Source organism: Coregonus lavaretus (genome assembly GCF_964263955.1).
Source record: "Coregonus lavaretus genome assembly, chromosome: 26".
Classification (NCBI taxonomy): domain Eukaryota; kingdom Metazoa; phylum Chordata; class Actinopteri; order Salmoniformes; family Salmonidae; genus Coregonus; species Coregonus lavaretus.
Genome location: NC_140013.1, coordinates 29,736,198 through 29,760,714, shown reverse-complemented (window position 1 = coordinate 29,760,714; position 24,517 = coordinate 29,736,198). Strand labels below are relative to the sequence as shown.

The 24,517-nt window shown below is 42.1% G+C and overlaps 2 protein-coding genes across 4 annotated transcripts; both read right to left on the bottom strand.

The window, feature by feature from the left end:
• Positions 1–4,455: 4,455 nt before the first annotated feature.
• On the bottom strand, positions 4,456–14,351 carry LOC311101700 (neurofibromin-like). The gene is made up of 3 exons (XM_084142853.1): positions 14,186–14,351; positions 12,059–12,165; positions 4,456–4,936 (listed from the first exon to the last, which is right to left on the bottom strand). Exons 1-3 carry the CDS (start codon positions 14,341–14,343, stop codon positions 4,923–4,925), a joined length of 279 nt encoding a protein of 92 aa, XP_083998979.1. The 5' UTR covers positions 14,344–14,351; the 3' UTR covers positions 4,456–4,922.
• Positions 14,352–16,740: 2,389 nt separating this feature from the next.
• Positions 16,741–24,281, bottom strand: LOC311101779 (neurofibromin-like). Of its 3 annotated transcripts, none has more exons than XM_084142967.1 (6): positions 22,740–24,281; positions 22,449–22,536; positions 22,015–22,200; positions 17,677–17,820; positions 17,348–17,431; positions 16,741–16,819 (listed from the first exon to the last, which is right to left on the bottom strand). In XM_084142967.1, exons 4-6 carry the CDS (start codon positions 17,806–17,808, stop codon positions 16,793–16,795), a joined length of 243 nt encoding a protein of 80 aa, XP_083999093.1. In that variant the 5' UTR covers positions 17,809–17,820; positions 22,015–22,200; positions 22,449–22,536; positions 22,740–24,281; the 3' UTR covers positions 16,741–16,792. The 3 variants fall into 2 exon arrangements, 2 of the variants coding, with proteins under 2 accessions (XP_083999093.1, XP_083999094.1); XM_084142968.1 differs by having other exon boundaries at positions 22,056–22,200.
• Between the last annotated feature and the right edge of the window lie 236 nt (positions 24,282–24,517).

Sequence of the window (24,517 nt, the reverse complement as noted above, 5' to 3'; positions counted from 1 at the left end):
TTCATCACTCTCCGCAGGTCAAAACCAATCATTGGTCAAAAGACAGAAACATGTGGTTCTGCCTTTGCAATATTGTCTCTCTTGTGGGTTTATTTAGGTACGACATGTAGGCATACTGTGTAGGATCCAGTTGATTGGTCTGTCCTAGTCATTAGTAGCCTTAGGTCGAACCAAAAATCTTAGACGCTAGTCAACATCTTCTAGGAAGTATTTGTTAATAATATTCATTTCAATATCGTTCTATTCTTTGATTTAGTCCCAATCAAAACCAGCTTTTCAATCAAATCCTGTTATTGGCTGCCAAACCCCACCAAATATGTTATTGTAAGCCATACCGTAGCGAGAGAAAGTGAGAGCTGCAACGTGGACTCGTCCCGTGGCTTCTACGCTTGTATTGACCTATGCAGGGGCACTAAAGCCTGGGCCTGCGGGTGGAGGCAGTAGCCTACAACGCTGAAGGCTACACCGTTTCATTTTATTAACTCACTATATTTACCTTGTCTTCTTCATCCATTTCGATCACCTGCACAATCTTACTTTAATTGTAAGTGTTTCTGTTGCCTACGTCATCATGTGATGCTGTGAGCTAACAAATATAATTTATGCAGTAGGCTAGATAGGCCTGGGCTGCATAACACTGTTAATCTGGGAAAACATAAAAAAAAAAAAAAAAATGTGTTTACAATGCAAAAATAGCGTAGGTCTACTATTCAAGTCCAGACTAAAGCCACACCTCTTCACACATACTGACCCAGAATCTACATTGTCTTAGCTTTAACCTCTGTTAAATGCACTTCCCTGGTTAGTCTGTCATCATGTTTAGTGTTCTCCATGGTTAGTCTGTCCTTATGTTTAGTGTACTTTAATATAGCCTACTTACTTATTTTAATGTTTGATTTTATTGCTTTTTATCCTGCAGATTTTCTTGTGTATTTAGAGTGACTTTGGGTGTCTTGAAATCTGACTGCCCCTAAATTAGATTGAAAGCTGAAAACTTGTTTGCCCACATTTTAAAGGCCCAGTGCAGTCAAAACTATTTGATATCATATTGTACAACAGCTGATAAAAGTGTTTTAAAAAATGTGATTAGGGTTACTTCCTGATAGTTCTGGTTGAAAATACAGAGCATGTTCCTCTGCCCAGGCCTTGCTGACACACTCCAGATCTGGATAGGTATTTTGTGTGTCAGCTAACCACATCATATGTTATAGCAATCTGTCAGTCGATGACACAGTGGATGACTTGGCACACAACCATTGGTTGATGCATGCAACAGCTGAGCAGGGGAATGTGACCTATATCTACATGGGACACACTCTTTTCACAGCACTTCAATGCAAAGCGATTTTCGTAGCAGGTTTGGAGAGAATTTTCGCTAACCCTTTTCCTAACCTTAACCTCAGGTTCCTAACCTACAACGTTAATTATCCTAACCTGCTACGTAAATTCACTTCGATATTGAAGTGCCATGAAAAGAGTGTTTCCCATATCTATACAGCACCTTCTAATCAGCAGGTTTGCATGGGCGGGAGTTTCGGCTTTCCATGGTGACATCACCATGTGTAAATTGGTTTATAGACCAATGACAAAGAGAGTTCCAAGCCTCTCTGCCAATAACAGCTAGTTTTCAGTTTTCCCCTCCACACTGACCACTCCCAGACAGTCATAGCAAAATTCTTGGTTGAGAAAAAATGTATATTACAGTAAGGTACTTAATTGTTACCCAGAAATGATTCGATATTGATTTTTAAAAAACGTCTGCTTTGGGCCTTCAACAGATATCTGCACTACATATTTGATTTTCAGCACAATCCTGTTTGATAAGTTATAGTATTATAGTGACCTCTTGTGGTCAAATTTCAAACTCACAGCTTAACTAATTAAAATTGAGGTTTTCCATACCCTGTCTTATCAAACAGTGCAACATTTGACTGATGAAATGGCATTCTCCTAAAATTCTTACACTTCTAGATGAGAAATACAAGTCACTATTCCAATACTGTTTGATTCTGCCGTTTTTGAAATAATATGAACAAATATGAGCGCAAATGTCTGAGATTGAGACACCAACTATTAACATTTCAGTTAAAAACCCTTGGATAATTTCAACATTAATTACTTAACATCTATACACATACACACCATGTAAATATCAATAAAAAGAGGCACACATGCTACAAATAGTTAGTGACTACCTACCAGTTAATCAGATTAGATTATTATGAAAAATAATATTGTTATGAGAGACAAATTGCCTTTAGACAACATAAATGACTGCGTCTGGACACAGGTCAAAACTACTCTGCCGAGCTCAAGTAATCTGTCAAGCTCAAGTTACCAGCTATGTATGGTTTCAACAATTACAAGGAGTTATTGAAAAGTATCTTACAAACATTGTTTGAATGTGAAAACTTGTCAGGTTTTCTGAAACAGGTGTATTTGTATTGAAGAACCCTGAGATTGTGGACAGTAGGCCTTGTGTGAACAGGTGGGAACAGACTGAAGATAATGACTGTAAACTGAATGTATACAATTTTACAGAAAAACGTTTTCCTTTCTCTGTCTTTCGAAACTCAGGAACAGTTTGAATATTCTTTATGTAATTTAAACTATGGTATGGATGATAAAGTTGAATCTTTCTCTCTGAATCAGGAGTAAACTTTCATTCTCCCAATTTTTCCCAATGCCCAATCTGAGCAACCTACGCTATAAACCCTGTCTTTCCCATTATTATTTCAAAAGTGGAAAATGCTACAATCGATAATCACACATAATGGGCATTTCACAGCCAAGATTTCTTGATCCGTCCCATCTTGGCCAGTATAACCTTCACCCGGTCCCTCTCTTCCGGAGTCCTCTTGGAGGTGCACTCCACAGTAGAGTCGGTCTCAAAGGAGATGGCTGGGACGTGAGTGAGCAAGTGGCCCCCAGCCTTCTCCTGGGCCATGGGCGTGGGAGTCTGCAGGACCAGCCTTCTCCTGGGCCATGGGCGTGGGAGTCTGCAGGACCAGCCTTCTCCTGGGCCATGGGCGTGGGAGTCTGCAGGACCAGCCTGCCCCTCAGAGAGTGTTTGAGCTGCAGCAGCAGAGGGTTGTGGTGGTTGTACAGCCCCACAGGGTCGCTCTCGGGCCGGAAGCAGGTGGAGCAAGCGGAGCACAGTACGCAGAAGATGTAGACCCAGCCCAGGTAGTGCAGCACAGGGAAGATGTAGACCCAGCCCAGGTAGTGCAGCACAGGGAAGATGTAGACCCAGCCCAGGTAGTGCAGCACAGGGAAGATGTAGACCCAGCACAGGTAGTGCAGCACAGGGAAGATGTAGACCCAGCACAGGTAGTGCAGCACAGGGAAGATGTAGACCCAGCACAGGTAGTGCAGCACAGGGAAGATGTAGACCCAGCACAGGTAGTGCAGCACAGGGAAGATGTAGACCCAGCACAGGTAGTGCAGCACAGGGAAGATGTAGTCACCAGCAGGATGCGGAAGATCAGCAGCATGGTCAGCCAGATCTTGCCGATCACTGTGGAGTGGTTCTGCACCTCGGATAGGAAGCGTCCGAGAATGGACCAGTCTCCCATGGTTTAACCAGTCTCCCATGGTTTAACCAGTCTCCCATGGTTTAACCTGGGGGGGCTTGAGAAGGGACAAGGGTGTGAATCACAACCTCCCAGTCCACTACTACCTAAAACAGTACAATAGGAATGATTTAGACACCAATGTTAATTCTATGTAAAGGAACATTTTCTAGTGTTTTGCAAATGGCTTCTTATCTGATCTACGATGGTTGTATTGAAACTCACAATACAGAAAACCTTTTAATTATGTTGAATAAATACATTTCCCAGAAATGTCACTCATTATCTCATAACTTCTCATACAGCTGTTGATACACGAGAATGATAGAGTATGCCCATATCAATGAGGGGAATACAGTGCAAATTGTAACAGCAGAAAATACTGTTTCCCCTTTCCGTTTATCATAACAATTGAAAATGCAAACAGAGAAGAACAATCCTAACAAAATAGTTAAAAATCCACTCAACCCTGGATAGTTTGTCTCTTTCCAATGCAAATCTGTAAAAAATGCTTTGCCATGTAGTCCGCATTGGCTATAATTAATATAAGTGCTGTTTAATGGACGATTTGAACGGTGTTGAGCCTGGTATGGGAGAATGAGCATATTCAGACATATTCAGCCACTCTATCTGAAACTCTCATTGTGCTGTGGGGATACAAAGGCAGCCAATGTACAGTTTAACAAAGATTTAAAAAATACAATGGGAGGCACCTTTTCTGAAGAGCCGGGAATAGTCAAACAATAACTGCAGGGAACTAACTGGAAAAGGAAAACAATACCAATTTATGCAAAGCTTCTGCTCTTCGCCCGTTTCAGAAAATAAAATTTTGATAAATATTTCGCACTTTTCCAGACTATAATCAATCAATCTTTGAATTAAATGTGATGACAAAGTAGAGGAATCATCCAGCAGTTTTAGGCTTATAGTCACCAGTTATGACTACAGCATTTGTCTTTCTCTAGGCCACTAGCCTTAGTGCTTTGCCCCATCCACTTATAGGCCTGATCTAACACAGAGATACAAATCTCACAATACATACAGTTCACTAAAATGGTCTTCCAGGAACTGTCTGGACTAAACAGGACTGTGGTATCCCTTCAAATGGTATTCTGAAGACCCTATAAGCAGCTTGCATCAATGATGTATGGATCCAATCCAAGTCCACAGATTAAACACACAGAACAGGTTATATCTCCATTAAAATAAGTATGTTTAGAGTCTATCCATCCACTTGAATGTCCATCATGGGATCCAATGTAAAGACCAAGCCTCAGTATCCTCCGCAGCATCCATGTCTCTGCTTCATCATGGTGTGGTCCATACACTGTGGCTTTGGAACAGAGGACATCAGGACCATTCCCCTGCAGTTTGTGAGGGCACGAATTCAATTGTTACTTTGTGTGGTTGGGCTGAAAGGCTGGATTAGGTCTGGTCCGTGTGTGTGTCATATGTAAACTACAGGGCAGCCAGTGCCAGTGGGCCAAATATGATAAATAACTGAATGATTGATCGAGTTCATCTAAATTAGAATATTGAGGAAGCATCTGGCTTTCTGAAAACACCAACCTGTTAAAGACAAAGACATTGCTAACTAAGCACTAAGGATTGTCATGCCTAGAACTGTAGACCCATTGATAATAAATAAACCCTTTATAGGACCTATAAACTGTAGATGCTTCAGAAATTATTTATACGCAAATCTCATGCAATATAAAGTGTTGCACTATTGAGTAGACAGCTGATGTACCTACTGTAATGTCATGATGAAAAAAATAATAATGTATGCACTCACTAATTGTAAGTCGCTCTGGATAAGAGCGTCTGCTAAATGACAAAAATGTAAAGATCATGTACCACTTAGCAGATCAGTTTATGTATGTACATTTTTTTTACATTTTAGTCATTTAGCAGACGCTCTTTTCCAGAGCGACTTACAGTTAGCGAGTGCATACATTTAAAAAAAAAAATCATACTGGCCCCCTGTGGGAATCGAACCCACAACCCTGGCATTGCAAGCGCCATGCTCTACCAACTGAGCTACACAGGGCCCAGTATAGGTAATGGCTTTATTTAAAGGGCCAATGCAGTCGTTTTTATCTCAATATCAAATCCTTTCTGGGTAACAAAGTACCTTACTGTGATTGTTTTCAATTAAAATTGTCAAAAATAAACTAAAATAGCTTCTTAGCAAAGACCAATTTCTCAAGCAGGAATTTTACTAGTACTGTGTGGTCTGAGTGGGGAGGGGAAAATGTAAAATTAGCTGTTATTGGCAGAGAGGTTTGGAACTCTCTTTCTTTATGGTCTATTAACTAATTAAGTGTTGACACCAGGCAGGCCAAAACTTCATCCCACCAAAACAGGCTCAGATTTCAGGCGGTCTTTTCGAACAGCTCTTACACTAAAAGGGCATTATCATCATTTGCACAGTATTATTCCAACCACATAGTGTGCCTTCGGAAAGTATTCAGACCCCTTGACTTTTTCCACATTTTGTTACGTTACAGCCTTATTCTAAAATTGATTAAATAAAACAATTTCCTCAGTAATCTACACACAATACCCTATAATGACAAAGTGAAAACAGGTTAAAAAAGAATAATATATATATTTAAAAAACAAAACAGAAATACCTTATTTACATAAGTATTCAGACCCTTTGCTATGAGACTCGAAATGTAGCTCAGGTGCATCCTGTTTCCGTTGATCATCCTTGAGATGTTTCTACAACTTGATTGGAGTCCACCTGTGGTAAATTCAATTGATTGGACATGATTTGGAAAGGCACACACCTGTCTATATAAGGTCCCACAGTTGGCAGTGCATGTCAGAGCAAAAACCAAGCCATGAGGTCGAAGGAATTGTCCCTAGAGCTCCGAGACAGAATTGTGTCGAGGCACAGATCTGGGGAAGGGTACCAAAACATTTCTGCAGCATTGAAGGACCCCAAGAACACAGTGGCCTCCATCATTCTTAAATGGAAGAAGTTTAGAACCACCAAGACTCTTCCTAGAGCTGGCCGCCCGGCCAAACTGAGAAATCGGGGGAGAAGGGCCTTGGTCAGGGAGGTGACCAAGAACCCGATGGTCACTCTGACAGAGCTCTAGAGTTCCTCTGTGGAGATGGGAGAACCTTCCAGAAGGATAACCATCTCTGCAGCACTCCACCAATTAGGCCTTTATGGGAGAGTGGCCAGACGGAAGCCACTCCTTGGTAAAAGGCACATGACAGCCCTCTTAGAGTTTGTCAAAAGGCACGTAAAGACTCTCAGACCATGAGAAACAAGATTCTCTGGTCTGATGAAACCAAGATTGAACTCTTTGGTCTGAATGCCAAGCATCACATCTGGAGGAAACCTGGCACCATCCCTACGGTGAAGCATGGTGGTGGCAGCATCATGCTGTGGGGATATTTTTCAGTGGCAGGGACTGGGAGACTAGTCTGGATTTAGGCAAATATGAACGGAGCAAAGTACAGAGAGATCCTTGTTGAAAACCTGCTCCAGAGCACTCAGGACCTCAGACTGGGGCGAAGGTTCACCTTCCAACAGGACAATGACCCTAAGCACACAGCCAAGACAACGCAGGAGTGGCTTTGGGACAAGTCTCTGAATGTCATTGAGTGGCCCAGCCAGAGCCCGGACTGGAACCCAATCTAACATAATAATAATAATAATAATAATAATATGCCATTTAGCAGACGCTTTTATCCAAAGCGACTTACAGTCATGCGTGCATACATTTTTTTTGTGTATGGGTGGTCCCGGGGAACGAACCCACTACCTTGGCGTTACTAGCGCCGTGCTCTACCAGCAGAGCTACAGAGGACTACATCTCTGGAGAGACCTGAAAATAGCTGTGCACCAACACTCCCCATCCAACCTGACAGAGCTTGAGAGGATCTGCAGAGAAGAATGGGAGAAACTCCCCAAATACAGGTGTGCCAAGCTTGTAGCGTAAAAAAAAAAAAAATACCCAAGAAGACTCGAGGCTATAATCGCTGCCAAATGTGCTTCAACAAAGTATTGAGTAAATGGTCTGAATAATTATGTAAATTTGATATTTCCGGCTTTTATTTATTCTAAAATACAGTTTTTGCTTTGTCATTATGGGGTATTGTGTGTAGATTGATGAGGGGGAAAAAAACATTTAATTAATTTTAGAATAAGGTTGTAACCTAACAAAATCTGGAAAAAGTCAAGAGGTCTGAATACTTTCCGAAAACACAGGTAAATCATGTTTTTGACTGCACTGGGCATTTAATAATTTCAAGGTCTTAATTGTATGTCCACAAATTTGATTGTGTCTGACTTGCAATATTAGAGTTGGATGCCCAATCCCTGGGCTGCGTGACCAAATCATTGATTTGAATGGGTGTTATTAATCACTGTGTGTGGAAAGTTGTCTGGGTTTTCTGTGAACTATTGAGTGTGTGCATTGATTTCTAATCTTATATACAGTGGGAAGTGATCAATTTACTTATTGATGATGGATGACGCAAAGGGATTCCCAATTCCTTTTTTTCCTGAGAGCAACATAACAACATGATATGACCGTAACCAAATGCAATCTGGAAAAAAATCACAGTTTTATTGTTTCACTGATTTAATTAGACGTGACTGCTGTGGTAAGTGATTATTATATACATCTATGTAAGTGACTCATCATAACAGTATTACAGTTCATAGAGCAAGGCCGTAGTGGTTATCAGATAATGGACAAATGGTAGGTGCTGATCACATTTTTGGAAATATCTGTTCAATCATATAAATTCATGTTATGCATATGTTGTATCCTAATTGTGTTATGCATTTGTGTGTGGATGACAATATTTTGATATCCCAGCAAATCTTGAAAGGATTTCTTAAAATTAGATTTGAAGGGGTTGACTAATAGTAGCTAAACTGTATAGAAACAACATGTTGCTTTTTCCCTAGTGTTTGTGTTGTAGCATAATGTAATGATATATAGAGGCACAATCGGTAACCACTTTGACGATGGCATATTGAAAATGATTTACTTTTATGCCATCTCTCGAAGGCGCTCTAATGGACTAGTTAAACTTGTCAAATGGGGGGCCACATTCCATGTAGTACATATTTTACTGTTTGACGTGCCACATCATATGCCATTCAGTAATTTTCCAATACATAGATATTAGAAACATGTTTTATAGCAATAATATTTTAATACAAGCCAATTTACAATATCTTGATTTCTGAAAAATCTCTAACGTCCCATAAAAGTCAACTGGAAATGGTTCAGGCCGGAGCGTTACAGGAAGTTGTAGCAGCTGCCATGTTTAGCTGCTTTGTTGTAGATTCCTTCTAGGTTTCCTGCAGATTTTAAGTGTTGCAATGGAACCGAGCTGGAGTACATTTTTATTCCAGGTAAGTGTAACATCTGAGTGATAAATTTGGTTAACTACATCTATATGTTACTACATGTGTAATGCGTCGTTGCCTCTGGTGATTTTAAACGTAGATTTCTAGTAGACCTATTCAAGCAAAACAATGGTAGCGTTAGCTAGCTAGCTAATATTGGCTAGCCTATGAGCAATCCGCTAAACAAGCTAACGCTAGCTAGCTAGCTCGCTACATCAAGCCCAGACTTCCAGCTGTGAGGTATGGATGACGCTCGAGAGGGGGGGGGGGAAATCTGGTCGGTCTCCCCCCAGTTTTTGTAGAATATTTGTGTTTCGACAGATTTTAGTACAAGTCCGCCAGTGTATGTTTATAAATTGGATTGGCCACCACTTAGCTAAATATAAAAAGCAAGCAAGTTGGCAAAGTGATCATGCCCGCGCGTTGGATAGTTAGAAAGCTAGCTAGCTGTAGCTAGCCTCTTAAAGAACGAGAACAATCCCCACCTCCACTCCAGCGGCGAGCCATGCCAACCAGCGAATATATTTGGCTTGAAAAGTGCTTTCATTTTCGCAATCAGTGATTTTGTTTACTTGTTTTGATGCGATTTGAATACTTTTCTACTTTTAGCAAATCGCACTCGTTTACATTCTGGGCACGAGGATGGAGAGGAGGGACCCCACACTTCTGATTCTTAACTTTACCCCCTTTTCCTCGTCCCAAAATATTTAACCGCGGGTTGGAGAAAGAATTCAGACTATGCAGTAAGCTGCTAGCTAATTCTTGCACTACTGATCATTTTGTAACCCCTCTGCCCTATGTCTGAGATTTGTATTTGGCAGCTTGCAGAGGATATTCACGTCCTTAGTTATCTGCCTTTGGTGCGATGTGAGCTGCAAATCAAGGAATAGGGATAGTCATCAATGGCCATTCAATTTGGTTAATTGAAATCCAAACAAACTTTTTTTTATTTTTTTTAAACAATTTTAATAAGTAAGTACCTGATTAGGGTTGTTCAGGATATATCCAATCTATACATATTCGGAAATCCTAGACAGGGTTACAGCATTCTGAGCAATACACAACTTGCACCTTAAAATGTGTTGCAAAAATGCATTTTCTACCCTTTCTGTCTGTAGAAGGTGAAAATGTGTCTGTGTAAAAACCTAGCCTCTTGTTGCACTATGTCCATTCAGTGGAGTTTTAGTATTTACTGATGTATGCTTGTAACAAGACGTAAAAAGTCCAATAAACCTTTATTGGTCGCATACACATATTTAGCAGATGTAATTGCAGGTTCAGTGAAATGCTTGTTTCTATCTCCAACAGTGAAGTAATACCTAACCATACACAAAAATAAAGGAATTAAGAAATATCAGGGAGAGTAATGTCGGAGTCTGGAATATAATATATGGTGGTGTGTATAGACAGTATATGAATCGAAAAGGTGTACAGCAGTAGCTGTATAGGATGAACCATGACTAGAATACAGTATATACATATGAAGTGGGTAAAACACTATGTAAACATTTATTAAGGTGACCAGTGTTCAATGACTGTCAGCGTTTCCCAAACTCAGTCCTCAGGACCCCAAGGGCTGTACGTTTTGGTTTTTGCCCTAACTCTACACACTGATTCAAATTATCAAAGCTTGATTTGAATCCGCTGTGTAGTGTTAGGGCAAAAACTGAAACGTGCACCCCTTGGGGTCCTGAGGACTGAGTTTGGGAAACCCTGGACTATGTACATAGGGCAGCATTTAAAATAAAGAGAACTTTAAAAAAACAAGACTGATGAAGGTAGAAAACACGAAAGCAGTCAACTTGCCAAGTACACTACATTCATAGATTGTTGACATTATGTAACCACTGGGAATTCATCCACCAGCAGTCACATGTCAGCTAGATCTTAAAAATAGATCTCTTTCCATCACACCTGAGGGGAATTGCATTTGACAATCCAGACTATGTAAGCCTAGTGTAGACATTTGAAACATCCTCTGTCTGGGTATGGGAAAGCGCATCAGTCATAATTTAAGACCCTTTTCCGTTTATTTTCCTGGAATGTGGAACAGGCTATTTCTCCTAGTGGACATGTATTACATTTTACTGTCCTATCTATCTGGCAACCCAAGATGCATAACAAAATGCAGTGTCAGTTAAATTATTAGATGAATTGGACCCTTGACCCTTATGCTTCACAACATCATCTCAAATGGCATACAATGTAGTGTTCCAATCCCAGGTCAAATGTGAACACTAGTGTTGAAAATGTATGTCCTCAAACCAAGTTGCCACTTGTTTTCTTATTTTTTTCTTCCCTACTCCGCATAATCATATTGCAGCCATAGTGGTAGGCCTATATAGTTCCATTCCCTCAGCACTTGAGAGGTGCAGCTGTTGCCAGTTAATTGCCGCGAGCCAGGGACCCATGATAATGGTTTTATTTTGTGGCTAACAAGGCACAAATACCTGAAGCTGGTGTGATGGAGCAGTGGAGGAAAATGGAAACTAAGTAGTTGTTATTTGGAGGCTCCGTTTGATTCGCTGGTCTTGATGTAGCGTCTAATGAGGCTGTGCGTCACTTGTTATTGTTCTGTAAGGTCGGAGGTTATGCTTGGGGGGGTTGTCAAGCTATGCAGCTCTCAATAGTAGTATTCTCGTAATCCTGAATCAGATGAAAATGACTCATTTCTTTTCTCCCGATTTAGGACAATATGTAATGGGTTTTGTTTTACTGTTAATGTTAACATATTATTAACAAGCCCAGTATTTTCCTTTTCTTTTGTATTAGTCTTCTGTAGGTCCCATGGTTCCAGGGAATCCACGTAGGGACTACTACACAGGGATCAGAGTAAGTTAATGTCCTCCACAAAATGTCCCTGTAAAATCAAATACCCCAACTTCCTTTTTCACAGGTTTCTGCACATGAAATGAGCCCCACCCAGCCCTTGAAACATAGATCGAACATAGTGTGTAGTCAAGGTCTTAGTCCTGGTTTCAGGGTTAACACTCAGATCTTGTTGCTTCCCTCATGCAGGTTTGTGCCAGACATTGAGTGTGTTTATCAAGTTTTGTGAGAACACAAGCAATACCAATATAGTGAGTGAGTGAGTAGCTACCTTGGAGCATTCTTTTAAGTTTGGAGCAGTCCACATTGATGTACTGCATGAGCTCTATATCATGGACATCCACAGTGTCTTCTGAGCAGACTGTCAGCTCCTGCAACCTGGGGGAGAACACAATGGATAAGGACTCTCTTAGACACTGCCAGGGAACAAGTTCATCCAGTCAAACACATGATATCCAGAGATTTTATTCTCCCACAGTTTCTCAGTAGAAAGGAGGGAAAGAAGAGGGGGTGGAAGAGAGGGAAAAAAGGTAGCCTTTTTGACATCATCCCGTCGTCCTTCAAGACAGGAAACTGACATGACTGTATCAATGATGTGAAACTTTCAGAATGTTGCAGATAGAAACAAGGCTACAGTAAACATGTTGTCCACAAATGATGTATCGCTCCTTGTGTCAATTAGTGACAATTATTCCAACGTATGTTGTGTTGAAAGACATTTCATTTGTAAGTACCAAAGTTATATAGGTTGTTACGGGAAACTTGTTGCTCATGAGGGGCTGCATATATTAACAAAATGTCATGACAATAGCGCAAACAGGACAGGAGATATGTTTGTTCAAAGTTTGGAATTTCAGTTGATTCCTATAGCAACCCACTTGGGCCAATCAGAATAATGTTGTAAATTGTCACGATCGTAGATGAACGGGACGGACCAAAACACAGCGTGAAATGCATCCATGTTTATTGAACTTAATAAACATACAAAAACAACGAAACGTGACGTCGGAAGGCTAACACTAACAAGCCACACTAACCGAACACAAACAAAAACCCACAACACAGGCAGGAAAACTGGCTGCCTAAGTATGATCCCCAATCAGAGACAACGAGCGACAGCTGCCTCTGATTGGGAACCACACCCGGCCAAACATAGAAATACAAACATAGATTATTCACACCCTGACCAAACTAGCTAGAGTTCTATAGGCCAGGGCGTGACATAAATGCCGGATCTCCATGGGAAGAAGTATCATTCACCCAAGTTCCTTCAAAATCGGGCCAGTGCTGTCTAAGATATCGCATACGAATGTACTAACGGACGGAGACAGAGCCACAGTCCCATCTCCGATTTACAATAGCACGATGTGCGGCATATCGATGCAGCCAGCGCCAATTCAAAAGATGTTGAAAGACATTTCATTTGCATGTAACGAAATTATATCAGTCATTAGGGGAAACTTGTTTCTTATGAGGAAATGCATGCATGTAAAAAAATTACAATACTGTAGTTCAAACGGGGCAGGAGATATGCTTGTTCAAAGTTTGTTGGGGGACAAAAAGTGTAATTAGAAAAACTAATGGGCGGAGCTTATAGGTCCTCATGAGAAACGTGTTGCTCATGAGGGGCTGCATATATGAACCACATTTCATGACAATAGCTCAAATGGGACAGTAGATATGCTTGTTCGTAGTTTGGAAATTCAATTGATTACTATAGAAGCCCCCTTGGGCCAATCAGTGTAATTTTGTAAATGTCGTATCTCTACGCATCATTCATCCAAGTTTCACCAAAATCGGGCAACCGCTGTCTGAGATATCACGTGTGACAAACATACGAACGGACAGAGACAAATCCACAGTCCCCTCCCCGATTTCATCGTGGGGGACAATTAACCTAATAGAGCTAACAGGATTCCCTGTTTTATCGTTCCATCTGAACGTTCTGTAACGTTGCACCATCCTGAACATCCTGGGTGGGGAGGGAGGGATTTCAATCATGACTGGGCTAACAGTTCAGTCACAGTGACCTTGTCCATGACTGGCTGCTAAACTGAAGTGCTGAGGTATGCGAACAAATTAACTTATCACATGGCATAAGCAGGAAAGGGGGTCCGAACAGTTTCCTCATCATTACTTCTGAGGGCATAACGTCATTTGTAATATTACACTTCTGGGAAAATCAGGTCTGGTGGAACTTTTTAAAGACACAAATGCATTTTTGCACAAAAGATAATAACGTAGGTGAGTTTCCATCGACCTTGGAAGAACAACAGGGTGGGCAGGCTTTTGTTCCAGCCCTGTACTAACACACCTGATCAACTGCTAATCAACACAGTGATAGTGACACTGAATTAGCCAACAGTCTGTAGTTCCTCAGGATCAGGGTTAGCGTTACCTGGTGGAGATGCGGCTGAAGACAGCGTTGAAGTTGTTGCAGCTGAGGGAGAAGAGGACCCCTGAGGCAGAGGCACGGAGCTCTGCAGCGTGCTGGTGGCCCTCACGGTACGTGTGGATGAAGTGACAGATCTCTGGCAGCAGCTGCTTCACAAGCATGGTCTCGTCCAGACGCAGGCAGTCCTTTGATTGCTGGGGGGATTTTATTTGATTTATTAGGATCCCCATTAGTTGACACCAATGGCGACAGCTAGTCTTACTGCGGTCCGACACATAACGAAAAATAATTTACAGACAAAATACTTTACAGTCTACATACTGTCATGGGCCTCTCACTCCACCGGGTTACCACCTTAATTTTCTTCCACTCTGCTCACCACTCTCTCTACTCAGCCTAACTAGCTCCACCTGTCCCTGCTCTGCTCTGCTCTAATTACTCTGCCAGCTGCGCTGCATTACCCACTACCTCTCCCAGTATTTAAGGCCCTGTCTTTCAGCTCTCCGGTGTCAGATCGTCTGCAAAGCTCACACCCGGAACCTGTTTGCTCGCGCTTCTGGCTCACCCTGGTTTTGTGACCCCGGACCTGCCTGTTTTTTGGATACTCTTCTGCCTCAGGAGATCCAGACCTGCTTCTGCCATTACGACTCCTGACTACTCTTCAATCCCGGTAACTCTGACCAGCCTTCTGCCTTGCTACTACGTATTTTGGATTTCCCTTGAACTGTACTGCTGCCTGGTTTCATTCCGCCCTGTTGTGTCTGTGTCTCCCCCCCCCAGGACTTCTGGACCACCCACCACCGGCTTCATAGGACGCATCGCTGCCACTGGGGGGGGCACAGACCCAGCGCATTGGACGGGATCCCTGTTACCCCTGGAGCCTTCATTCACTCCCTACTTCCCTTTTCCCTTAAGTTTAATAAACTTTCTGGTGTGACGCAATTGTGGTCCTCTGGTCGTCTGTCTGAACCGTGACACATACAGTACCAGTCAAAAGTTTGAACAAACCTACTCATTCAAGGTTCTTTATTTTTAGTATTTTCTACATTGTAGAATAATAGTGAAGACATCAAAACTATTAAATAACACATATGGAATCATGTAGTAACCCAAAAAGTGTTTAACAAATCAAAAAATGTGTTATATTTTAGATTCTTCAAAGTAGCCACCCTTTGCACACACTTGGCATTCTTTCAACCAGCTTCACCTAGAATGCTTTTCCAACAGTCTTGAAGGAGTTCCCACATATGCTGAGCACTTGTTGGCTGCTTTTCCTTCAATCTGCGGTCCAACTCATCCCAAACCATCTCAATTGGGTTGAGGTCGGGGGATTGTGGAGGCCAGGTCATCTGATGCAGCACTTCATCACTCTCCTTCTTGGTCAAATAGCCGTTACACAGCCTGGAGGTGTGTTGGGTCATTGTCCTGTTGAAAAACTAATGATAGTGGGACTATGCGCAAACCAGATGGGATGGCGTATTGCTGCAGAATGCTGTGGTAGCCATGCTGGTTAAGTGTGCCTTGAATTATAAATAAATCACTGACAGTGTCACCAGCAAAGCACCCCCACACCTTCACACCTCCTCCTTCATGCTTCACGGTGGGAATCACACATGCGGAGATCATCCATTCACCTACTCTGCGTCTCACAAAGACACAGCGGTTGGAACCAAAAATCTCCAATTTGGACTCATCAGACCAAAGGACAGATTTCCACTGGTCTAATGTCCATTGCTCGTGTTTCTTGCCCAAGCAAGTCTCTTCTTCTTATTGGTGTCCTTTAGTAGTGATTTCTTTGCAGCAATTCGACCATGAAGGCCTGATTCACAGTCTCCTCTGAACAGTTGATGTTGAGATGTGTCTGTTACTTGAACTCTGAAGCATTTATTTGGGCTGCAATTTCTGAGGCTGGTAACTCTAATGAACTTATCCTCTGCAGCAGAGGTAACGCTGGGTCTTCCTTTCCTGTGGCGGTCCTCATGAGAGCCAGTTTCATCATAGCCCTTGATGGTTTTTGCGACTGCACTTACAGGAACTTGCTCCCATTCAGCCGCAAGAGCATTAGTTATTGAAATTTTCGTTTCTCTTTGCTTATTTGAGCTGTTCTTGCCATAATATGGACTTAGTCTTTTACCAAATAGGGCTATCTTCTGTATACCAACCCTACCTTGTCAAAACACAAATGATTGGAAAGAAATTCCAGAAATTAACAAGGCACACCTGTTAATTGAAATGCATTCCAGGTGACTACCTCATGAAGCTAGTTGAGAGAATGCCAACAGTGTGCAAAGCTGTCATCAAAACAAACGGTGGCTACTTTCAAGAATCTCAAAAATATTTTGATTTGTTAAACACTTTTTTGGTTTCTACATGATTCCATATGTGTTATTTCATAGTTTTGATGTCTTCACTATTATTCTACAATGTAGAAAATAGTAAAAATAAAGAAAAACGCTGGAATGAGGTGTGTCCAACCTTTTGACTGGTACTGTACATTTAAAACCATTAACATGTAGTGTGTGTGTATATCTATCAGTTACATATATGTCAGTACATACACACAACAAGTAGGTCACATGGAGGAGAGGCGTTGTGCCCTGAGGTGTTGCTTTATTTGTTTTTTTGAAACCAGGTTTGCTGTTCAGGAGGAAGATGAATACAGAGAAAAAGAGAGGGAACATGATGAGAGGAAAGAGTGTGTGTGCACGCTGGTTTCTACAGGTTCTCTGAGAAAACAAGGAGTGCTTTTCAGGTTATCAGAGGCAACTTCTCACATAGTTCGGATTTATACAGCTGGACATGCAATACATGTATGTGGGTTAAGTGCCTCGCTCAGGGGCAAAACCACAGTATGTCCCCACCTGGGATTCGCAAGCGCTCCCATTGGCTCATTTCCAAAACGACTGTGTCAAACTGGCAACCTCATACTGGGACAGACTGCATACAACTGCATTCAAAACCTGTAGCTCACTCATATGTAGGAAATAGTGTAACACAAAATGAGGCTATTACTATACTTAGAAATGTGTAAAAAATAAGATCTCTACATTTCTAACACAATACAAACACATACAAACAACTGTAGGGGGGGATAGGTTATCAGACCAACTAAAGGTGATGTAAGGAGGGATACAGTAGATGTAGAGTGTATGGGGGTTTCCTCACCGACACCAGGCACTTCTCCAGTGTGTCCAGGATAATCAGCTGGGAGAGGTAGAGGTTCTTCTCAGCAGCTTCCCCGAATATCCGCTGGAGAGAGGAGGGGAGGGGAGGGGAGGGGAGATGAGGGCTTACAGACACAGAGGACACAGTGATTCGGCAAACACCACTTCCAGCCCTTAGTGGGCATCCTAAACTTCAGTTGACTTGGAGTTTTGACACAATACACAAGCCTTCCAGGAGGTAGGGTTGATGACGCGCAACGTAGTGATCCCCATTACTCATGCTAAAGTCAAATAAACAGCTAAAAGAGATATGTTAAAAACTCCACTTACCATGTTGTTCACATTTTTTAGTACGTTCGTGAGGCCACTGATGACGAGGGAGAACTTGTACTTAGAGATGTTGATGAGACATTCCTTGTTGTGCTCTGTGCCGACTTTGGTGTGGTTGTTCTGATGTCCCATTTTAACGGGAAGCTAAGGAGAAAGAGAAGAAAATCATGTGTCATGCTAAAGTCACAGGAGTACGTAGCCACGGGTGAACGTGTTAGACAGTGGACCATATATGCAGCAGGTTTGAGCAAGGCTAATAGAATTACACAAAGCCATGGTTTCACGTTCTTATCATGTGTCTACACATATCCACAATAACTTGCTACATTTGCACACACTGTATATATATTTTCTGTTGTATTTTTGACTTTATGTTTTTTACCCCATATGTAACTGTGTTGTTTTTATTGCACTGCTTTGCTTTATCTTGGCCAGGTCGCAGTTGTAAATGAGAACCTGTTCTCAACTGGCTTACCTGGTTAAATAAAGGTGAAATAAAAAAATAAAAAAAATAAATCCACACTACACGTTTCCACACAAGAAGTGCTATGTCACACCTCTCGCGCTATGAGGATGTCTCCGACACCTGACGAAGGTCAAGGAGCAGACGTCCTGCAGTCACAGAGCAATGAAGCCCTGTGCTAAGAAGAACCTCGCCACAACTCTAACATACGCCCACAGCTGTACACCTGCAGGCTACATCTCACTCACACACACAAGGACCAGCTGGGCCAGACCTCATGGGCAGGAGCCCCTGTAAGCTTGCCTAGTGTTGTGCACTAGAGATGCACTGATGATATGACGATTCTGGGCTGATGCTGTGATGACCAATACTACTAGGTTGAGGTTCTTCTTTCTCATTAATCTAGTACATCACATTGGCATCCACCAACCTCTCTCGGGTAGCTTTTTACATTTACATTACATTTTAGTCATTTAGCAGACGCTCTTATCCAGAGCAATTAGGGTTAAGTGCCTTGCTCAAGGGCACATCAACAGATTTTTCACCTAGTTGGCTCGGGGATTAGAACCAGTGACCTTTCGGTTACTGGCACAACGCTCTTAACCACTAAGCTACCTGCCGCCCCAGGTGCATGCATTACAACCAAGACAATTTAGGAATCTGAAGTTGCATACAACTGTGATTTAGACTTGTTCACAACACTTTCATTGTTTCTGGACACTGGGTAGATTTTTGGGAAAAATAAGCAAGGTTCACACAGAAAATCTGATTCTGACTATGAACTCCACCCTCATAAAGCCAACACATGCAATCCTATGACATAGAGCCCTCAAATTCAACTCTGGAACCCGAAGCCAGTTCCACTAAATTTTTTCATTGTTCCCCTCTAATCAGGGACTGAATTAGACCTGGACACCAGGTGTATACAATTCATTATTATGTAGGACAGAAAACCAGCAGGCTCCGGACCTCGTAGGGTAAGAGTTACCCCTGACTTAGAGGCTTCTAAATGGTCTTAACAACACAAGGTGGATTTAATCCCTTATTACACTTTCATCAAACTGTAATAAGCCGAGCAGAGCCGCTAAGCCTGGGTACAATCACCACTCTGTGCATCAGAGTCCCTCTGTAGCCTCTGAAACCTGAGGCCCAGAACCTACCCAAACTGCACACAAAGTGCTGATATTCATTTTCAAAAGGCAAAGAAAAGGAGGTATGAGACAGTCTTATACCCAAAGTTGTACTGGAGCTGAGGGCAGTTGCACAGTGGCACTTGGAGCAGGTTTAGGCTAAATCCAAACCTCTGCATAGTGCAAACTCTGGTAGGCCTAAACTAGGCCTAACCCTTTTCAAGTTTATTTGTAAAACAGATTTCACCCAAAAGAGTTTAAAGAAGGTTAAGAGTTTCTGGCGGCATTGCTTGCACTGCAGCATGGTTGCAAGAACCATCCCAAAAGAACCATCTGTTTCAGTCCCTTTCGTGGTGGTCTTTGACGACCAAAACAGACAAAGCTCAGTTTCCAATGGATGAAATTGAGACCCAGAGCTGCTTTACAGACATACCAGCTCTCAAGCAACAACAAACTTTCCAACAAATAAGCTGGAGCATTTTACAACCTTGATCTTACAATATGATAATATTGACTGACAATGACTCCTGATGAGAAACAGTTAGGGGCAACAGACAAGTGTAAAAACTATTGATGGACTGGATAGACAACCTGACCCAATGATTCACATAGCTTCAATCTCAAGTTCATTAGAGGAATCTTTGGCACCCTTAAAGGGATACTATAGCAGTACTGTACAGTAGCATATGCTAGTGTACCTGTAGCCTTCCAGTCATTGCACAAACGCTAGTCAGCAGTGGCTCTCGGGACTACCTCTAACTTCCTTCACACTGCACGCAGACACCTAAACAGCTTAATATTGCAGATAGATTGTAACTTCCATCAATGTAATTGTCTGCATCACATCCAATCCCCCATGTTTTTTATATCTATACTCCCCTTTATTACTTTTCAACCCCGCCATCCTTTCCCTACTTGGGGTAAATTAGTGAACAACAATACTTAGGCCTCTACTTCCAGCTTATACTTACTATCTACATTTTATGGACACAGTCAATTTTACAATAATTATATTTTATTAGTTTTTTCTCCTGAACTTCTTCTACTCTCAACCTCTCCGATCATTTTCATTATGTCCATCCGGTTTGCTTCTATATGCCATATCTTTCTAACTGTGCTCTTTCCCAAAAGCTCCCAACATACAACCTATATACAGTGGGGGAAAAAAGTATTTAGTCAGCCACCAATTGTGCAAGTTCTCCCACTTAAAAAGATGAGAGAGGCCTGTAATTTTCATCATAGGTACACGTCAACTATGACAGACAAATTGAGAAATAAAAAATCCTGAAAATCACATTGTAGGATTTTTTATTAATTTATTTCTAATTTATGGTGGAAAATAAGTATTTGGTCACCTACAAACAAGCAAGATTTCTGGCTCTCACAGACCTGGCCATGGCACCTGTTTGAACTTGTTATCAGTATAAAAGACACCTGTCCACAACCTCAAACAGTCACACTCCAAACTCCACTATGGCCAAGACCAAAGAGCTTTCAAAGGACACCAGAAACTAAATTGTAGACCTGCACCAGGCTGGGAAGACTGAATCTGCAATAGGTAAGCAGCTTGGTTTGAAGAAATCAACTGTGGGAGCAATTATTAGGAAATGGAAGACATACAAGACCACTGATAATCTCCCTCAATCTGGGGCTCCACGCAAGATCTCACCCCGTGGGGTCAAAATTATCACAAGAACGGTGAGAAAAAAACCAAGAACCACACGGGGGGACCTAGTGAATGACCTGCAGAGAGCTGGGACCAAAGTAACAAAGCCTACCATCAGTAACACACTACGCCGCCAGGGACTCAAATCCTGCAGTGCCAGACGTGTCCCCCTGCTTAAGCCAGTACATGTCCAGGCCCGTCTGAAGTTTGCTAGAGTGCATTTGGATGATCCAGAAGAGGACTGGGAGAATGTCATATGGTCAGATGAAACCAAAATATAACTTTTTGGTAAAATCTCAACTCGTCGTGTTTGGAGGACAAAGAATGCTGAGTTGCATCCAAAGAACACCATACCTACTGTGAAGCATGGGGGTGGAAACATCATGCTTTGGGGCTGTTTTTCTGCAAAGGGACCAGGACGACTGATCCGTGTAAAGGAAAGAATGAATGGGGCCATGTTTCGTGAAATTTTGAGTGAAAACCTCCTTCTATCAGCAAGGGCATTGACGATGAAACGTGGCTGGGTCTTTCAGCATGACAATGATCCCAAACACACCGCCCGGGCAACGAAGGAGTGGCTTCGTAAGAAGCATTTCAAGGTCCTGGAGTGGCCTAGCCAGTCTCCAGATCTCAACCCCATAGAAAATCTTTGGAGGGAGTTGAAAGTCCATGTTGCCCAGCGACAGCCCCAAAACATCACTGCTCTAGAGGAGATCTGCATGGAGGAATGGGCCAAAATACCAGTAACAGTGTGTGAAAACCTTGTGAAGACTTACAGAAAACGTTTGACCTGTGTCATTGCCAACAAAGGGTATATAACAAAATATTGAGAAACTTTTGTTATTGACCAAATACTTATTTTCCAACATAATTTGCAAATAAATTCATAAAAAATCCTACAATGTGATTTTCTGGAAAAAATTCTCATTTTGTCTGTCATAGTTGACGTGTACCTGATGAAAATTACAGGCCTCTCTCATCTTTTTAAGTGGGAGAACTTGCACAATTGGTGGCTGACTTAATACTTTTTCCCCCACTGTAAATGAAGACAAAGGCTATCAATTCAATGCAAATATTACTGTATTAAAGGAAATCGCTGTATTAAGCCTGCGTTGAAGACCGTTTGAATGGCTTGGATAGGCCTATGGAGATGGCAGAAAACATCCTGATTAGAAGGGGAGCTTTGTGAGGCTTCTCCTGTTGAGAGGTGGAGGGAAGATCCTCTGGGAGTCCAGATGTGGCAGCATGTGCCACTATGCTGGGCACTACAGAAGAGAGAGAGTTGACATGCACTTTAATTTAGAAATTATGTTATATTGTATTCTTAGTTTCAACTCATTACTTTCACAAATAAATGAGAACCAGCATCTTGAGGTTTAGAAATTAGAAATCATTTTACATAAGATCACTATCGATAATATATAATGTACTGTATATAGGGTTTAATATTTTTGCAATAGCATCTTTGTACACCAATATCTCAAACAGTAAATGTCCTGCTGTATGGACTTACACATGCTATCTTCAGCAGTAGTCTGGTCTTTAGATTCAGAGTGGCAGGAATTCTTCTTGGAATCCTTCTTGTTCCCGATCTTGAATGGCTAAGAAAGAGTTGAAAGACAAAAACATGTCAAAACAACAGTCACAGCTGAACAACCTCATGGTAATAACAAATCACATCTTACACACCAGCACACCAAGATTTATAAATGGTTTTGGAATTAATGGATGGTTTTACATTTTCTCAAAATAACATTGTTTACTCACATTGACACAATTGTTAACTTAAATAAGTTTGATGTACCTTTAAGTTGATTTTCAGCCTGGCAAGCCTTTGTAGGAAAGACAGCTTCCCTCTGGTAGCCTTCACATCCTCAGCCATGGGAAGAGCCTCAGGCCGGGTGGCTTCGAAATATGTTCTTGAGGCTGCCCTTGATGCCTCGTTACAACTGTGGAGAATCTCCTTGCTCAGAGACTTCACAAGAATCCTACTGAATGTAGAGTCCTGAGTCGACACGGCCAGTTGGAGGATCTTCTCTGAGCCAAACTCCTTCAACAGATGTTTGTAGACGGTGCTGTATATTTTATGACTCTTCAAGTTCTTGGGATAAGCTTGGGTCTCAGAGCAGCCTGACCATGCACAGAAGGCAGCTATAACTTTTGGAATCAGGTCTTGTGATGTGCGTGTGACGTCAACTGGGTACAGATCAGTTTGGGTTTGGATTTTTGACAGAAGTCTCACCACTAACATGCTGATGAGGCCGGTAAAGTCATCATCACCGCTTAAGTTATCAGTGGATGGGGTTGAAAGCGAGACATCTTTGACAACATCCGGGCTGGTTGACTTCTGATCACAAACAATGCTCTGAGCTACACCGGAACAACTGGTGGTATCTCTTTCCTCAGCATCTATGTTGGCCTCAAAGCCTCGTGCAGCATTGGAGGTCTCACTTGTTGCCATGCTGATGGCGGGAAAAGATGGCAGAGGGGAGGACTTAACACTCAGTAGACTGCCTATATCAGTTACAGTTCTGGTTGGAGATGACTCTCTGCTTTGTGCATCAGAAACCACAGAGTCCATGACCTGGCTTACCATTACTTTGTTAAACAGACTGACTGTGTCACTAAATGCTGATGTAGACAAAGAGCATGAAATCCTATCTTCAGATACGCTAGCAGTCACACTGACTCTCTGAGCCCAACTCATTGAAGCTAAAGATGGCACAAGGCTAGGAAGCAGGAGACGCTTCACAGACTCCTCTGCAAACAGCTGAACCAGCTCGTAAGCTGTGGGTTTCCCCAACTTCTTGTCATTCCTCTTCAGTTTAGTAAGGATTGTATGGGATGCACTCTTTCCAGCCGCCACTGTCAGAACCAGAGGGGTCAAGTTACTCTCAGAAATGATGCGGTTGACTTGGTGAGTAAGATCACAGGAGAGAGCACCAATCCTATCCTGAGATATGAGCTCCTCAAGTCTTGCTATTGCAGCTGTTAGATCAGGGTGGGATGCAACCTCCCCTTCTTCCTCTGGATATACATCCTTTAAAATGGTATCCACTATTGCAGACATGCTTTCCCTGGCATTACACACTGATGTTTTTGTCTTAGTAGATTTGCCCATGTCGATGACTGAGCATCTTACAATGGGCTGAGTAGTACTCGCTGGTAATTCAGAAGGGATGGGAATTCCAGGGAGTGCAAATTCCCACTCTGACTTCTGTGATCTGGCAGATGAGGATGACAACGAGGAAGAAGGCCGCTGTGGTGCTGGATAGACCAGTTCCTCATCACATTCACTGCTTACCTTCTCAATATCGTCCAGGATCATTCCAACCACATTCTCTATTTGTGAAAGCGCTCCTGCAGTCACCATTTGGTCAGATGTTGACAGCTCTTTCTGAATTGAAACCAGAATATGGCTGAGGGTATTTTTGGCTTGAGCCTTTGTTACTTTGGCTTGCTTTCGCCATGTGAAATAATTCCTAATCTTTGTCTTCACATTGTGGTAAATAGTCTTTGCAGTTGTCCAGATCTTCTTCTCAGATACTTCCACACCAGACTGGGAGCCTTCGGGTGCGGCCT

What these genes read in the sequence shown, in the direction of transcription:
- LOC311101779 (XM_084142967.1), bottom strand. Translation starts at nt 17,808, where the DNA reads ATGGGACATCAGAACAACCACACCAAAGTCGGCACAGAGCACAACAAG. An exon ending in TAAAAAATGTGAACAACATG is followed by an intron (nt 17,432 to 17,676) that starts GTAAGTGGAGTT and finishes TCCTCTCTCCAG; the next exon opens with CGGATATTCGGGGAAGCTGC. An exon ending in TGGAGAAGTGCCTGGTGTCG is followed by an intron (nt 16,820 to 17,347) that starts GTGAGGAAACCC and finishes CCTCCTGAACAG; the next exon opens with CAAACCTGGTTTCAAAAAAA.
- LOC311101700 (XM_084142853.1), bottom strand. Translation starts at nt 14,343, where the DNA reads ATGCTTGTGAAGCAGCTGCTGCCAGAGATCTGTCACTTCATCCACACG. An exon ending in TTCAGCCGCATCTCCACCAG is followed by an intron (nt 12,166 to 14,185) that starts GTAACGCTAACC and finishes GTTCTCCCCCAG; the next exon opens with GTTGCAGGAGCTGACAGTCT.